Source organism: Protopterus annectens, chromosome 17.part0, assembly GCF_019279795.1.
Source record: "Protopterus annectens isolate FY-2018-M chromosome 17.part0, PAN1.0, whole genome shotgun sequence".
NCBI classification, from domain to species: Eukaryota; Metazoa; Chordata; order Ceratodontiformes; family Protopteridae; genus Protopterus; species Protopterus annectens.
The window spans coordinates 751,935,528-751,954,267 of NC_056751.1; the positions used below are offsets into that span (position 1 = coordinate 751,935,528).

At 39.7% G+C, this 18,740-nt stretch overlaps 1 protein-coding gene across 1 annotated transcript in view; it reads left to right on the forward strand.

Annotated features, from left to right (window-relative positions):
• Positions 1 to 17,074, forward strand: part of LOC122791344 (C-factor-like) — a 429,108-nt gene extending 412,034 nt beyond the window's left edge. The window contains exon 8 of the mRNA XM_044059061.1: positions 16,713 to 17,074. Coding sequence (XP_043914996.1) covers positions 16,713 to 16,826 — 114 coding nt within the window. The 3' untranslated portion in view covers positions 16,827 to 17,074. The remainder of the gene's footprint in view (positions 1 to 16,712) is intronic.
• The last annotated feature ends 1,666 nt before the right edge of the window (positions 17,075 to 18,740 follow it).

Genomic DNA, 18,740 nt, shown 5'->3' on the forward strand with positions numbered 1-18,740 from the left:
CGCCACATAACACAAGCACTCAGGTCACTCCAGAACAAGTACAAATATGACTCTTTCATTGTCCATGTTGGTGTAAACGACCTGAGCCGTACGTCCCTGAACTACATGAAAAGAGACATGGAAGAGCTCTCTGATCACATAGCCCAGGCTGGTATGACCCTGTCCCTGAGTAGCATCCAGCACTCACCAAGAATGATAACACAGTATAAAGAAAAAATTATCAATTTCAACAATTGGCTAAGTTTCTGGTGTCATTCAAAGGGGATCCAGTGTCTGTCTGCCTGGGATGACATGCTCGACAAGCCATGCTGCTTCGTTAGAGATGGCTTGCACTTGTCACCCTTAGGCTTTCGAATACTGGCCAAGGCTCTTGCCACCCTCATAGTGCATTTTTTAGGCAAGGCTCAAAAGACAAACCCACCACCGTAAATAGCGCAAGTAACAAAAATCTGAGGGTAATACTACTCAATGCCAGAAGTCTAAACCTCAGAATGGACGCACTCAAGGCACTCCTCAATATGGAGAAAAACAATATATGTGCAGTAATAGAAACCTGGTTTAAGGCTCCAGAGAGCACCCCAGCACTACCAGGCTACAACTCATACTATATATTTCAGCCACAGAACCCGGACCAAAATACAAAAGGCGGGGAAGTATCCATTTTCATCAAAGATACCCACACCTCCAGGTTAGTGGCACAGCACGATGCTTCAGAGATTATCCACGTGCAACTAACAACAGGCAAAACTGCAATTTAAATTGTAGTTTGCTACAAATCACTTACCATGTCCCAGGACCCCCATTCTGCATTTCTGGAAACACTTGGTAACATTAAGGTCCTACCAAACACCCTGATATTGGGTGATTTCAACTATCCAAACATTAACTGGGAGAACTACTCAAGTACTAACTCCCTTGCCCAACATTTCCTAGAATTTATAAACTCAAATGCCCTGGAACAACTGGTCAACACTCCCACCAGAGGTGACAACATATTGGACCTGGTCATCACCAACATGGGCAACTGGTGTTCCACACCAGAGGTCAACCCCTTGCTGGTTAGATCTGACTATAAACAAATTACTTTGGATATCCACATTCCACCCCCACCCCTAGACAAGGAAACCACTGTGAAAAATTTCTCAAAAGCAAACTTCACGTTACTTAAGATGGAGGTGGAAAATTTCAAAACCACCATGCTAAAGGATAATGCTGTCCGAGCTGCAAAATCCTTTTCTAATGCATTCTACGGGCATCTACAAGAATGCATGGATCATGCTATCCCAAGCAAAACCAAGACTCAGTCCTCTAAGAAAAGGAAACCAGTCTGGTGGACCCCTGCCATAAACAAGCTATACAATAGAAGGAGGAAACTAGTACAGAAAAGAGTAAAATTCCAAGAAGGGAAGACATCCCTGATCAGTATCAGCAAGAAACTACGATCCCTCATAAAATTGTCCAAGGCAAGCTTTGAAAGAAAACTTGCCAAGGACTCCAAAGATAACCACAAGGCATTCTTTAGCTATGTCAAGACTCTAACTGGCAATGCTCAGATCTGTTCAGAGCTAGTGCAGAATGGCACAAAATACACTGAACCAACCAATATTGCCAACATCCTGGCAGACAGGTTCAGTGCAAACTTCAGCCCCCTCTCACCCCCAAAATGACCCATAACCATACCAGAAGAATGTAGAGCCTCTGAAATCACAGACACTCAGGTTAAAATAGCCCTCTCCAAAGCCAAAAACACAGCATCAATGGAACCTGGCAGTGTCCCAGGCTGCGTCCTATACGAGCTCAAAGACGAACTAACCCCTCACCTAAACACACTGTTCAAACTCAACCTCTCCACAGGCTACGTACCCATAGAGTGGTCCACAGCAACGGTTATTCCGCTCCACAAAGGTGCAGCCACAACAGACCCCGGGAACCATCACCCTATAAGCCTGACTAACTTGGTCTGCAAGGCAATGGAGCGCATCATCATGGAACTTATTAACAGAGATATTGGGAACCTCCAAACACTGGACCCTACCCAGTTCGGCTTTGTTAAGGGCAGATCATGCCTCCTAAACCTGGTGGACTTCCTTGAGACAGTTACCAAGGCTACAGATGTGGGAAAGGTGGTACACACAGCCTACCTAACCCTCGCAAAGGCCTTCAACACCATTCCCCATTCTGGTATTATAGACAAACTCACCAGCCTGAACATAAACCCCTATGTCACAAAATGGGTTGACAATTGGCTCACCGACAGAACCCACATGGTGAGAGTTGCAGGAGCTAGGTCTGACTCTAAACAGGTTACAAGTGGCGTTCCCCAGGGCTCAGTCCTAGGACCCCTCCTGTTCGACATATACTTCTTATATATATGCCAAAAAGTGCATAATTATTCCCTTTAGAAATAACAAAGTACTCACAAACTACCACATAGGTGGTAGTCCCCTAAATACAGAAAACGTAATAAGGGATCTGGGGACCCAAGTAGATAGTAATGTCTCCTTTGATAATCACATTGCCAAAGTGGTTAGAAAATCCTTCTATGTGGCCCACCTAATCACAAACGGGTTTGCATCCAGATTAAAATAGGTCATTGTGCCCCTCTACTCATCATTCATCAGACCCATCATAGAGTACAAGTTCCATTTGGGATGTACCTTACAAAACACCTGCAACAGCATGAAGGCAACAGAAGTACCTCGTCAACAGGATCACTGGCCTCAAACAGATGCCCTATGCAACTCGACTGAAGAAACTCCAGCTGTACTCGGTTGCATACCGCCTGCTCAGAGGTGATCTCTGCCTGACATACAAGGCCATGTCCAACCCAGAATTGATGGACATGCTCCACCTAAAGAAAACTTTATCCCCTCGAGCCAAATGATCTAGGGATCTAAACCTCACCACAACAATAAATAGGATGTGCTGGAGGGATATATTCCTGTCCCAGAGACTTCCCATGCTTTGGAACAAGATTCCAATCTACATTAGGCAGAGCTCCTTGCTAGCACTCTTCAAGAGAAACCTTGACGAGTGGATGGGAAACAGAAAGTTTACCCCGGGGATCACTTCAGTGGCTCTGCTGGACAGAGGCACAGGGAACTAATCTAAGGGAGCGGCGATAGTCAACACATTCTGGCTAGGTTTATAAATACCTTCGGGCAGATAGCCTAGTACCTACCTATGAACCTATGAACCTATAAAAAAGAAGGAACCACAAGCAAACACCAAGCCATATAATTAGAAATACAGAACATCTAATCACTTGCTCTTCTTAGAAAGGGGATATTCTAAGCCTCATTTAGATAGTATTAAGAAGGAGGTCATAAGATGTAGGAGTAACAGATCTGCTCCTATAATCAGAGGTACACAAGTTGTGGGAGATGACATTGAACTGGATGTGTGTTGATCACCCAACCTCCACAGTGATACTGATTAACAAGTGGTTAGTGTTTATGACAGCTCCTTCCCCTCCTTTACTATTCCCTTTAGTACCAACACTGGTCTTTATGTTGATTCAATAGTGTGGTGTTGGAATACCATTTTTACTGATGAAAGTAAATGTTATCTTGGTCCTTCTCCTGTCATTATTTACTCCAAGGGAAGGAGTATTAAATCCACGTTGGAATCTAGTGCAGCCAGGATGCAGTTTACCCACAGTAGGATGCTCAAATGTTTTTTTCTAAGATGTGTAGCTATATCCATGAAGGCACGTATGTTAGTTGGAAACTTTGCTGGAACTGTTGGGTGTCTGGGTAAATGCAGTAGTAATACCACAGACATAGTCTATTTAGCTAGATGTGTAACCTGTGAGGCCTACTGTGTTGGTAAAACCATTAGGAAGATGAAGGACAGAGTTAGGGAGCATTATTATGATATTAAGAAAAAGAAAAATACTAATGTACTATAGACATTCTACTACCTGTCTAAATGTTAAGAAGTTTACATTTTTCATTATTGATAGTGTGATGCCCATGCACTGGCCCAGTAATCAAGGAGCCTCAATCCTCAACACTAGCACCAGTGAGGGGCGTCCAAATTGGGAGGATAACAAGTACACACACAGTAAAGCAGAATTTCTCTTAACAGCACACAGAGATCACAGTCAGTCTGTGGCTGGTTTCTCCCTTTCTCTCCAGATCCCCAATAAGACTCCCACTGACACAGCTATAGGGTACAGATCTCAGCTAGGTGGTTAAACCAAAACCTCCAGCACCCTCTCTGTCCAACCACTGCTTCATGTCCCTGCCAAAGTAGCTGACACACACACACACACACACACACACACACACACACACACACACACACACACACACACACACACACACACACACACACTTTGTGCTTTGAGTTATATACAAACACACAAACACTCCTTGGGGAAGGCTGGCACAGGTTCTCCAGCTATGCTCCTTTCTGCCCAGACTATAATGTAGAAGTCACTGCCATCAACCACTACTTATCAACTACTAATAAGGCCATTCCGAAAGGGTGACCAATTCTACCGTGTAATGTTGCTATTATCCAAATAGTAAGTGTAACCCAGGACTAAGACTATTCTAGAGTGGCTTAGTACATTATCACCAAATACATGCAAAGTACTCTAAGAGCTTAAATTATCTCTACACAAAACAGCTACAGATGAACGGTTTAAAAAAATTTAATAATAAATAATAAAAACACAAGACAATACTCATTAATTCAACACAGTGACACTAGAGAGTTCAGAAATCACCAGAAAATGCTTTAAAACAATATTACAGGATAGTCTGACATAAATATAGAAAACAGCTAGACTAATCTGGCTATATTCTATCTGTCTCTAAGAGAAATACTAAGTTCTGAATTACTTTACTTACAGAGCAAAGCAAGTGTCTGGTGAGTTGTTGTCAGATATGAAGACAAATACAAAATGCTCAATCTTTCTCTCTGAGAAAGTCTTAAATTGATAAAGCACAGTACTGCTGAGTCATTTCAGATTACATCATTCTTGACACTTACACTTAATTTTCCCAGGCTCACAGAAATTTAAATTTTAAGATTTCTTTTTGTAATCTGCCATGCAAGGAAGCCACAGCAATAAAATACACTTTACATGAAAAACCTAGCAATTATCTCTGTCTTAGAACAATAGAAATAATTTCTGCCTGCAGACATCCTGTCTTGGAGCTTGAGATCAAACAGTCATAAAATGTTTTACTTATCAGCTTTCTTCCAGCAGGGTGTACTGTGGTTACATTTTTGAAGCTCAGAACATACACAGTTTTCTTACATTTGTTACACAAGACTGTGGATCATATTAATATTTACAAGGACATAGAATTATTTACAAAATTCTATCTGGCTGGGCTGGCAGACCCTCAGTTTTTCACAGATAGAATCTGTCCTTCGTCTCCATGTGGGGATATGAATTTAGTTTTAGAGATTAAGGAGTTTAAAGGACAGATTAGGCTTAATACCATGACAGCACCTGGTTTAAATGATGTAATCTCTGTTATCAGCTTGTTAAAATATAAAGCAGCTTGTTGTTAAGAAGTTATATATATATATATATATATATATATATATATATATATATATACATTATATATATTTAAATATACTTGTTCATATTTATTTATATTTATAAATTAGATACATTTACATTTATATATGTTTATATTCTATTAATATATAATTTATGCATTCTAGGGCTACTGCTGTTTTATTGCTAAGTGTATTGCACTTTGTTCATTCTCATTGATGTTTATGAACTTAGTTTTTATTACATAGGCACTTTTATTTTTGTAGCTTTGCACGTCATATATATTTTTATATAAGGATTATATAAGTTTTATATGTATTATTTTTTTTAGGGATCTATAAATAATGCTTTAAATTTAAATTGACATTCAGTTTAGCTCATTTAGGTCTGCATTAGGATGCTTTATGCAATTATTTAAGAGTAACTGATTATGCATGCATGAAGTTTTTTTTATACCTTTTGGGGTGATTTCATTCATTCACATATTCTTTTTAAAGTGTGGTGTTTTTAAACAGTTGTACTTTGATGAAGTCTGTTTCAATTAAAGACAAAAGCGCTCAGTATTTCTAATTGTATGGCTTGGTGTTCATTTGTGGTCCCTTCTTTTTTATTAGTTAACACTACATTTATGTTCTTCGTGGAAAGGGAGAGGCAAGATTTAAATTTTAAAGAGACTCAAGGAAATTAACACACAATGAACACATATTTTGCCAAAAGAAAACATGCACAAATAAGTCAACAGTAGTGAGGTGACTCTGGTCTTCAGCATGCACAGAAGTGTGATAATCTTGTGATGAAAAATCATCAACCCCAAAGCTTAGGTCATGAATCTGTCCTGGAAGAGTGGACTGCACTCTCCAGGTGAGAATGAAGCAGCTTCCTCATGTATAAGAATTTAACCATCTTAGAGTCTTGTTCAAGAGAAAGGGTAATGAAGTTCTTGAGACCAACAAGCAGATTGTTATACTGGTAGAATTGCTGATGTTGTACTGGACTATGATGAAGAAAGCAAGAACTGAGTCATGTGATTAAGATGTTACTTTATAAGTCAATCTGCACCCCTATTTTCAGCTGTACTTATGGGTACTGACTGAAATGTTACAGATAAGGGCAGCAGAAATAACTTCCATTGCACGGGAGCTGGGATCATTCTCCATGATGGACCATGAAGACGTCAGAGTCCAACCATTTTCCTTTCTGTTGGGGTGACTCATTTGTGGTAGGATAGATCCCTCATACAGGATGCACTTTGAGTGCTTGTTATGGGACAACCATTTTCCTTTCTGTTGGGGTGACTCGTTTGTGGTAGGATAGATCCCTCATACAGGATGCACTTTGAGTGCTTGTTATGGGACAACCATTTTCCTTTCTGTTGAGGTGACTCGTTTGTGGTAGGATAGATCCCTCATACAGGATGCACTTTGAGTGCTTGTTATGGGACAACCATTTTCGTTTCTGTTGAGGTGACTCGTTTGTGGTAGGATAGATCCCTCATACAGGATGCACTTTGAGTGCTTGTTATGGGACAACCATTTTCCTTTCTGTTGAGGTGACTCGTTTGTGGTAGGATAGATCCCTCATACAGGATGCACTTTGAGTGCTTGTTATGGGACAACCATTTTCCTTTCTGTTGGGGTGACTCGTTTGTGGTAGGATAGATCCCTCATACAGGATGCACTTTGAGTGCTTGTTATGGGAGGTGTGTCAGGCACAGCCCAGTGGCAGCAAGACCCCTGCTGATGTTAAATACTTTCAAGGCATTACATCTCTCATTTTCTCTGGAAACACCCAGGAAACCCACATCATGAACTAGAAACTGCTGCTGCCGCAGCTGCTGGGGCTGGAGACAACATCTCTGCCCTGCTCAGATTTACTACCACTTTGTCACTCACTGGACAGGCTCTCAATAAAAATCTACCTAAACAGCAGAGACCTCCAAGGCAGAAATGCATTCAACCACCACAACACAACACTAATCATGAGACACATAACTCTCCTATACAGTGTGCTACTCAACAAAAGCCCCTAAGGCAAAACAGCATGCCCAACACACTAGTAATAGATGACTCGATAGTGAGGCACACTGATGTCCCACTCAGTAGGTTGAATAAGGAGAAAGTAACAGTCATCTGCCTGTCAGGTGCCAGGATCCACAACATAATGCACATACTCAGGTCTCTTAACAATAGGTACAAATATGATTCTGTCATTGTACATGTGGCTGTGAATGACCTTTGATGTACCTCCCTGGAGTACATGAAAAGAGAAATGGATGAGCTCTCTGATTATGTAGCCTAGGTGGGTATGACCCTAGCCCTGAGCAGCATCCTACCATCACCTAGAATGATACCACACTACAAGCAGAAAATGATTGATTTCAACAACTGGCTAAGTTTCTGGTCTCATTCTAAGGGGATCCAGTATCTGCCTGAGATGACATAATTGACAGACCTCAAAGATTTGCCAGAGATGGTTTGCATCTGTCACCCCTGGGCTTCTGGATACTGACCAAGGTTCTTGCCACCCCTATAGTGCCTTTTTTTAGGCGGTGTTCCAAAGACCAAATTACCACCATAACAGCTACAAACAAATGTAATCTGAGGGTTATGCTGCTCAACGCTAGAAGTCTAAATCTCAAAATACACTCGCTCGAAGGACTCCTTAAAATGGAGAACATTGACATTTGTGCTGTAACAGAGACCTGGTTTAAGGCAGCAGAAAGTACCCCTACACTACCAGGCTATTACTCATTCCACACCTTTCAGCCTCAGAACTTTTACCGAAACACCAAAGGCAGTGGTGTTTCCATATTTATAAAGGATGCGCACACCTCCAGACTGGTAGACCAACATAATGCATCAGAGATACTTCAGGTGCAGCTAACACTGGGTAAGACAGTGAATCAGGTCATAGCCTGCTATAGAACCCCAACCATGTCTCAAGACTCACACTCCACATTCCTACACACCCTGGAGAATATTAGGGTCCAGCCTAACACTCTCATACTAGGTGACTTCAACTACCCCTCCATTAACTGTGAAAACTACTGTACCAATACACTTGCCCAACATTTCCTGGAATTCATTAATTCCAATGCCCTGGACCAGCTCGTTCTTACCTCCACCAGTGTTAGAAACATCCTTGACATGCTCATTACTAACATGGGCGACCGTTGCCCTACATCAATAGTCAACTCCTCCCTGGTTAGATCCAACCTCAAATTAATCACCTTTGAAATACACATACCTCCCACCCCCCTACCCCCACAAAGGTGACCATCATGAAAAACTTCCCCAAAGCTAACTCTGGGCTCCTAAAAACAGAGGTGGCTAACTTCACAGCACCCATGCAAATGGAGAATAGCTGCATGACTGCTGAATCATACACCAATGCACTGTATGAACACGTACACAAATGCATGGATGTCGCCATACCCAATAGAACCAAGACGCTCTCCTCCAAAAGTAAAGGAAGCCAATCTGGTGGTCCCCTGCCATAAACAAACTCTACAACAGAAGAAGGAAACTGATGCGGAATAAGGTGAAGTCCCAAGACTGGAAAAACTCCCTTATCAGCCTCAACAAAAAGTTGAGATCCTTCATCAATCAAATCCTCTAAAGCTAGCTATGAAAACAGAACTGCAGCAGATAGTAAAGACAACCACTAGGCCTTCTATAGTTATGTAAAGAATCTCCATTGCAATACCCATATTTGCTCTGAGCTACTGCACAATGGTACTGCCTATACCGAGCCAACAGATATTGCCAATATACTGGCTGACAGATTCAGTGTCAACTTTACCCCCCCCCCAAAAGACCAATCACAATACCAGTAGATTGCCAGGCACCCAGTATTACTGCTGCACAGGTTAAAACCGTACTGTCCAAGGCCACAAATACAGCTTCTATGGGACCTGACAATATCCCTGGCTGTGTTTTACATGAACTACAGAGTGAACTGGCACCTCACCTGTGTGCCCTGTTCAATCACAGCCTCAGCTCAGGCTTTGTCCCTACCAATTGGTGCACTGCTACAGTCATCCCTCTCCACAAAGGAGGAGCGACTACAGACCCTGGGAACTATCGCCCCATTAGCTTGACGAGTCTGATATGCAAAGCTATGGAATGCATCATTATGGACCTAATAAACAAGGATATAGGGAATCTCCAAATTCTAGATCCCACACAGTTTGGTTTTGTGAAGGGTAGATCATGCCTGCTCAACTTGATCGACTTCTTTGAGTCAGTCACCAGAGCTGTGGATGAAGTCAAGATGGCTCATACAGCCTACTTTGATCTGGCCAAGGCCTTTGATATCATTCCCCACTCAGGAATCATAGAAAAACTCTAATCTAGGCATCAACCCCTATATCACTAGGTGGGTTGCAAACTGGCTCACAGGTAGAACCCACAGTGTGAAAGTAGATGACTCCAAGTCAGCCTGCCGACTAGTCGCAAGTGGAGTCCCACAGGGTTCGGTCCTGGGTCCTCTCTGAAGTCCAGGCCAACACAAAGGGACTCTGGCTGACAAAGTTCGCAGACGATTGACAGTTGGGTGCTATTATTAACTCCCCAAGTAATGTTGACATCCTACAGAATGGCCTCATTGAGACCAACGACTGGTGTCAGAGCCATGGCCCTAAGCTCAATGCCAAAAAATGTGTCATCATCCCCTTTGGGAAAAACCTGGTTCCCATGAATTACCACATTCATGGTAGTCCACTGAACACAGAAGGCATTATAAGAGATCTGGTAACCCAGATTGACAGCAACTTCTCTTTTGATCACAGCATTGCCACAGAAAGTCCTTCTATGTGGCACATCTCATTACTAAGGGTTTTGTATCCAGGAAGAAAGAGGTCATTGTCTTCCTCTACTCTTCCCTCATTAGGCCAATCATCGAGTACAATGCCCCCATTTGGCATGTACCTCTCTAGACACTTGCAACAACTGGAGAGGCTGCAAAAGTACCTCACAAAGAGGATCCTAGGCCTTAAACACTTGTCCTATATGGACAAACTCAAAAAACTCCAACTATTCTATGTCTCATATCGCCTTCTTAGAGGCGATCTCTGCTTGACTTACAAAGCCATGTCTGACCCAGCTCTGTTAGAAATGCTGTATCTAAAGAAATCCCAATTCCTCCGCACCACATACTACAGAGGCCCCCACCTCATTACCACAATCAACAGAACGTACTGGAGGGACAGGTTCATAACCCAGAGACTGCCCATGCTATGGAATAGACTTCTCATACATGTCAAGCAGAGTACCTCACTGACCCTCTTCAACAGAAATCTTGATGAGTGGATGGGAAATAGTAAATTCACCCCGGGGGTGACTCCAGTGGCTTTACTCAACAGAGGCACTGGGAACTAAGGTCGGGTGGCACGATGCCAGGATAATCCTATGGCTAGGCTTGTAAATGCCCCAGGGCCATTAGCCTAGTACACACCTATGAACCTAGGAACGTAAGAACCTATGATTATGCAATCCAAGAAGCTGTCAGGATTTAAAGACAAAATTTATCAAGCTCAGTAGAAATGTTAAGAAACACGTTTCTCTTTTATGAATAAACAGTACTGGATGTATGGGAAAGCATTTATAAGAAGACTCAGGATTAGACATGGTGGAAAATTGACATATAAAAATCATGCCTTACATGAAGGTGAGGTTACTTCAGCTGCATTTTGGTTAACATCCAGAGCACATCCTGGAAGTAGAAGAGTGTGCCAAACACACGTTATCTGCTGCCAGCTTCTATTTTTGTTAAAAGTACAAAAGTGCAATTATACAGTTTAAGACAAAAATTATAATTTGAATATAGCTCTAACTATAGCTGAAATGCTTCCCTGTGTGTAGTGCAGCCCTATGTACAATACTGCCACTGTCCACCCATTATCTGTTACCATCCTCATTGAGGGACATGTGAAGGTTACCAAAGGTCTATCAAACGATATTCTGTTTTTTTAATCTTTCTAGTACCTTGCACTAGACATAGCTCTTTGGTGTTAAAGGTATATCTCAAACAGCATTTCCAGTAACTGTCCAGTAAGGAAACTGGGCACAATCCAGAGTCAAATGAGACCTTGGTACATCAGTTAAAAAAGTAACAGACAGTATATACATGTCAGATGTACTCTGCCCTAAACAAATGTGCCTTATATCCATGCATTCTAGCTTACTTCCATGCGTAAGGAAAGGGCCCCAGAAATGTTTCTTGTTTTACTTGCAGCACCCTTCCTCTGTAGTGGTTTCTATGATCTTCATATCAACTGCTGTAAAATACCATTCAGTAACTCACACCTGTAAATGCTTTATAACACGATCTTTCTGTGCAATTAAGTAAATGCTCATAGGTGAATACTAGGCAATTAGTCTGCAGACTGTTACAAGCCTAGAAAAAAGTCCACATTGAAAAGTTATCACCAAAAGACAGAAAGAAACTACTGACCAGACTGCGGACGTGTGCGAACCAAATGTCCACAATAAAACCACTGCTATATCGATGCTGTAGAAAATGCTGGGAGTCCACAAAGTAAAGCAAAAAAGTTTATTGTAAGACAATAGAAAGCTGGTAAGCGCTTTCGTCCTCAACAAAAGAACTCCATCAGACAAATTAAAATCAAACACAGAACACATGTTAAAGACTCCCTTTGTGCCTCGCATGATAGTAGCCACTCCCCTTAAGTAACAAAAATTTAAAAGGGCAATACAAACTGTGATGTCAATGACAAAATGTTAATAAATGCATGTTAATAGATATAAAAAAGATCATCCACTTCACAATTTTTTAAAAAGAGCAATGAATAAATATATAAATAAATAATCATCTGTTTAAAGCTCTCAATTTTAAAAGGGAATTAATGGAAAGGGATTCATTTAAACCTGGCCAGTTGTTCGCATTTAATAACAACTGTCAGTATAATTCTTTCTTTTCTAGTAAGGCAGACCATGCACCTCCCTTGATATCCATCGTAACACCATCAATAATAAAAAAATTAAAAGTGTGGTCACTGTTCTCTGAAGTATGTTTATACAAAGCATTTGTCTCTTGCGTGCTCTTATTTCATACAAATGTTCATATATTCTATTTTTAAGTTTTCTGTCAGTTTTTCCAATGTAAAAACTATCACATAGGTTACAGATGGCACAATAAGTAATACGTTCAGAGTTACAGTTATACTTATTTTTTATATGAATCTTAGTGTTATTGATCATAAATACTGTTCCTTCCTTTATAAAGGGACAGTATCGATACATACCACACTTCAACATACGTCCATTCGAAAAATGATTCACAGCATGTCCTTTCTCGAAAATTTTTTTTTTAATTTCTTCCTTTTCTAAAAATAATAGTAGGTTGTTCATCAATATGTGTTCTGATACTTCGGTCATGTGTTAGAATTGACCAATTTTTATTCAAAATATGTTTAATATCAGGACTGTCAATCATGTATGTAGTAATGAATGAAGTATTATAATCTTTTCCTGTAAACACAGAGTTTAAGGGCACAACATTCACTGTGTGTATTACATCCAATGAAACCTCAGATAAAAGAGGTATATAAAAATTTCTTTCTCTCTTATTTACTACCTCTAAAAGGACATCGTTAACAAGTCTCAATGGGTAGCCCCTTTTTAAAAACATATCATATTCATCTAAAAAATCTTCTGAAAGTGATACCATATGGTCAGCCCGTACAAACTGTCCCTTAATAATAGCTTTTTTCTGTTTCTGAGGGTGAATGCTACTATAATGAAGTAGTGAATTTGAATATGTGTCCTTTCGATATATTTTAGATATAAACCTACTATTCTGGTAATCCTTAATTAATTTAATATCAAGGAAGGCTATCTCGTGTAAGTTAAATGAATATGTAAATCTTAAAAATGAAGTGGTGGAATCTAAATATCTAATAAAATCACTAATAAGGGCATAGGGACCATCCCATAAAATAAAAAGGTCATCCAGGAATCATGTATAATATTTAACAAGTTTGTAAAAGTCAGAAGGAAGCAAATGTTTCTTCTCCCACTGTAAAACCACTATATTATACCCCCAGATTAAGAATTTTGAATTGTTAGCTGAGAGTGAGCTTAGAAAAGGATTATTAAGACACAGGTTTGCCTCTAACATTAAAAAAGAAGAGAACAATTTATTGAGACAGATAAGGGGTAATAAGTACCTGAGGGTTATGAAACCTGATAAGGGTTGGGGAATGGTCCTTATGAATTCCATTCTTTATGAAGCAAAAATGATGGACATTTTGAATGAGACTAATAAATACATTAGAGTTTCCAGAAAGTGCAATAGCATATACACCTGACACTGCATGATTTGTTACTGGAAGGTTTAATTGATTTAGGTACACACACCTTTTTATACAATGATAGGCCACTGGTTCCATCCATATTTGGAATACCAAAGGTACATAAGAGCTTATTAGATCCACCTTTGAGGCCCATTGTTTCAGCCGAGGGCTCTATTACAGCACCTTGGCCAGGTTTTTGGATGTAAAGTTAAAAGCAATCCCAAGGGAAGACAATAATGTTTTGATAGATTCCTGGGATTTTTTGAGATGCATAAAGAATGAATTGTTTTTTTAAGCACGTATTATTTGTAACAATAGATATTGTGAACCTTTTTGGGTGCATCCCACATGATGTGGGGATGACATGGTTTGAAGACACCATCGGTAAACCCACACGCCTCAGTTTCAATGACTTCCGTGTCTGTCTAGTTTTGATGGAAATGGCCCTAAAAAACAATTTTGTATTTTTTGAAGGAGAATTTTTCCAACAAACTAGTGGTGTAGCTATGGGAGCCAGATGTGCTCCCATATATGCAAACATTGTATTGATGGTTTGGGAACATACATTTATTTTAATTTCACCATACAAGGACTCATGGGTGCTCTATAAACATTTCCTTGATGACATAGTTATCTTTTGGGTGGAAACGGAAACTAGCTTTTATGAGTTTATGGATTATATTGCCAACACTACCAGTTTTTTGAAGTTTACAAGTAAGGAGTGTTGGGAAAGACTGGAATATCGACATGTGGCTATCAAGTAAGGAGTGTCGGGAAAGACTGGAATATCGACATATGGCTATCAAGTAAAGAGTGTCGGGAAAGACTGGAATATCGACATATGGCTATCAAGTAAGGAGTGTCGGGAAAGACTGGAATATCGACATGTGGCTATCAAGTAAGGAGTGTCGGGAAAGACTGGAATATCGACATGTGGCTATCAAGTAAGGAGTGTCGGGAAAGACTGGAATATCGACATGTGGCTATCAAGTAAGGAGTGTCAGGAAAGACTGGAATATTGACATGTGGCTATCAAGTAAGGAGTGTCGGGAAAGACTGGAATATCGACATGTGGCTATGAATAAAGAAAATGGTGCCTATAAATCTGAAGTGTATAGGAAGGACATGTACTCCAACGCCTTCCTACACTTCAACAGTGCCCACCCTTTGACCCAGAAGAAGAGCAGAGATGTGTTTATCCTGTTTTGTGTGCTCACTGTGAATGGAATAAAAGCCTCCTACCTTGGATCGGTTTGGCTTGGTGTTTCCCGGTTTACTGGTGACTTTTTACCAAGTTATTTTCTCCTTTTCTTTTTTAAAATATATATTTCACAGGAAAAAAGTGTGAAGGGCAGAAAAAGGAGATGAAAACCATATATAAAATCTGGATTCCATACATTTGGTCGAATTTCATTTAGCTGAAAATGAAACCAGGCATTGCACTTCACTGAAAGATCACTTGACTGAAAGCTCACTTGGTCGAAGTTCATTTGGTCAAAAATGGAATATAGCCCCTGCTCCACTGCAGTGCAACTCTGGAGTGAGAATATTAAATAAGGGGGGTTGTTGGGGGCACAGCCCCCCACAATGGGGGGTGTGGGAGCCCCCCACATAATTTAATGTATTCACTATTATAAGAAGATATATCCATTAGGAATGCATTGATATATATGTATTTAGTAAAAACTATTGCCATAATGTGGAGGGCTGTGCCCCCCCCTTATTTAATATTTTCACTCCAGGGTTGCACTGCAGTGGGACAGGGGCTATATTCCATTTTTGACCAAATGAACTTCGACCAAGTGAGCTTTCAGTCAAGTGAGCTTTCAGTGTAATGAAAAGCCTGGTTTAATTTTTGACTAAATGAAATTCGACCAAATGTATGGAATCTATAAAATCCATATGTAATGAATAAAGAATGCAAGCAAGCTCTTAAAGAATGTAATAAGATCGCTCCACATATTTTTGGTAGATGAGTAAATCATTTCTCTATATTGGGAAAGTCTAAACATTGGGACCATCTATTCTGCATTATGCCCCCCCCCCCCCTCACCATGCAGGGCAATGGATACTACTCAATACTATATCAGGTAAAGGATTTGGCAGCACTCTGTAATTTGGGAGGCATGGAATCTCACCAATGTGAAAAAGATTTATTTGGCCACTAATATTATTAAATGAATAATGGGGGGGGGCAATCAGCTTCAACAGTGAAACCATAAACAGCGAAATTCTTTCTGACCTATATACTTTGCTGGATTATCTTTACCCCTCGCTCACAGAAATTAGCCCAGAATTGTTTAACTGAAGTGCAGTCCCAGGTTTTGTGTTCCCATGTAGCTACCAGTTCTTTTAGACGTAAAATCTGGGGTTATAAATATTTGATGTAAACACGTCTAGGCAAGCAGTTTGCTACCGTTTTTTTTATACTTTTTTTTATTTTGCTCCTCACAGGATAAGCACTAAGACCTGCTCCTCCTCAGAAGAAAAGGAGCATCAAACTGGACGTTTTTTGTTTCGCTTGATCCTCATCTAAGAGTTGAAAGGTTCCAAATTACCTACCGTTGATTTAATTTTGTAATAAAACAGATGACAGTTGTTCTCAAATGCATGTCATATTAGACTTCTGTCAGATTAAGACTGCAGTATGGAAGCATATCTGCAATGTTCTTACAATACCATCGTTCTTATTTTTTGTAAACCAGTTAATATTTGTTCTCAAATTTACATTTTTTCTGTTTGCTCAGACCTCTTGTGTTTGAAACAAACTGCTTTAATCATTATTTAGAATTTTAAAAATAAATTCTTCCTTTCCTGCAGGTTGTCACAGTTTCCCCATTTCATTTCTAACTGTCATATTTTGTAACTTTTCAGGCCATATTAAGCCTAGAAGAGAGTGTCTCAGGAATGTTGTCTGTGATTGCTGGTCTGTCAGAAAAATACAACGGGACCTTCTTGGACTGGAGAGGTGAAACTGTGCCCTGGTAACCTTGGAGCAAAAATGTTAATCAGTTGGAAGAACACATTTGAATTGCTCCTGATTTGGGGTCAGAATTTTTCTGTTCATCATATAATCTGTGACTTTTTTCAGAAAAGAAATGGATTATAGTAAACAAATAATGACTGCCAATATGCCTGCAGATTTCCTATAATTCAGAAAATGCAAGCTAATTCAAGTGTTCTGTTAGTGTTGTAAATCATTAATACCAATATTAAAATGCGTACTTTATCTGGGACTATTGTTTCTGCTTATTTTTGGTTTCTTCCTAACTCTGGACATTATAAACAAAAAAAGGATGATAACAGTTCTCGTTATGGATATTGGACACCGTATGTGTATGTGTGTGTGTGTGTGTGTGTGTGTGTGTGTGTGTGTGTGTGTGTGTGTGTGTGTGTGTGTTCTGCATGGTCACATCTATTTATCTATCTATCTATCTATCTATCTACATCTATCTATCTATCTATCTATCTATCTATCTATCTATCTATCTATCTATCTATCTATCTCTGTCTATCTATCTACATATAATTTATTCATACTAAAGTCAGATATACAAGACACTGTGCATAAATCACAAAAAGCTTTTAGAGTTATTTTGGCATGTTCTGTAAAGGATACTAATATACTATTTGAGAAAAATTATGACACAATAAATAAAACAGTAATGACGTGCCTTGGAATGTAATGTCCTCATAATATACTCATATACATAAATGGCACTTCATGCTTGAATCATTTAACTATGGAAGACTGCAAACTCAAAACAACAAGCGTTTAATATTTTGGTATTTTCTCAAAATTCTGTCAGTGCAATATTTAAATTGTTGTTAAACTGCTGGTAATGATAAACATATCACAAACTGTCCCCTTTAAGAACCAAAGTATTAAATAAAAACATGATTCTTTCGGAGAAAGATTTTGTGTTTGTATGTTAAGTAACAAGTGCTGAATTTATATCGTGTGTATTCTAAACATCTGATGAATAAATTAAAATGGAAAATTTGTACATTTGCAAAGACTTGCAGAGAAGGAATTAGTGCAGGCCATACAGTATTTCTCTAGATCTCCTTTAAAGATCATAATTCTTGGAAATATTGCAGCAGGTAAAAGTGGGATTGTACTTGGCAAAAGAGGTGTGATGATGGTTTGCACTTCATAGGCTGAGTGTTTATAGATCAGAGACTTTAAGAAGAGCGCTTCTCTATGCTGCACCATGAATCAGTCATGAAGCATATACCCCAAAGTTAAGGACTACTGCAGAAAGTCTAACATCTAATTTATGCAAGGAATACGGACAGCAGTACTACTAAAATCTAAGACCTATCCACACCACAACTGACTGATGCAGGACTTATAAACCATATTTAAATACGTACAGCAGAGGTTACACAGAGTATATACAAGGTACATCAAGCAGCTGGACTGCACTACTGATATCTGTATGTCATACTCACTATATCAAGCTGTTGCTCTGCACTACTGATGTCTGTATGTCATACTCACTATATCAAGCTGCTGGTCTGCACTACTGATGTCTGTATGTCATACTCACTATATCAAGCTGCTGGACTGCACTACTGATATCTGTACGTCATACTCACTATATCAAGCTGCTGGTCTGCACTACTGATATCTGTATGTCATACTCACTATATCAAGCTGCTGGTCTGCACTACAGATGTCTGTATTTCATACTCTCTACATCAACCTGCTGCTATGCACTACTGACATCTCTATGTCTCACTCACTATATCAAGCTGCTGCTCTGCACTACTGATAGCTGTATGTCATGGTCACTATATCAAGCTGCTGGTCTGCACTACTGATGTCTGTATGTCATACTCACTATATCAAGCTGCTGGTCTGCACTACTGATGTCTGTACATCATACTCACTATATC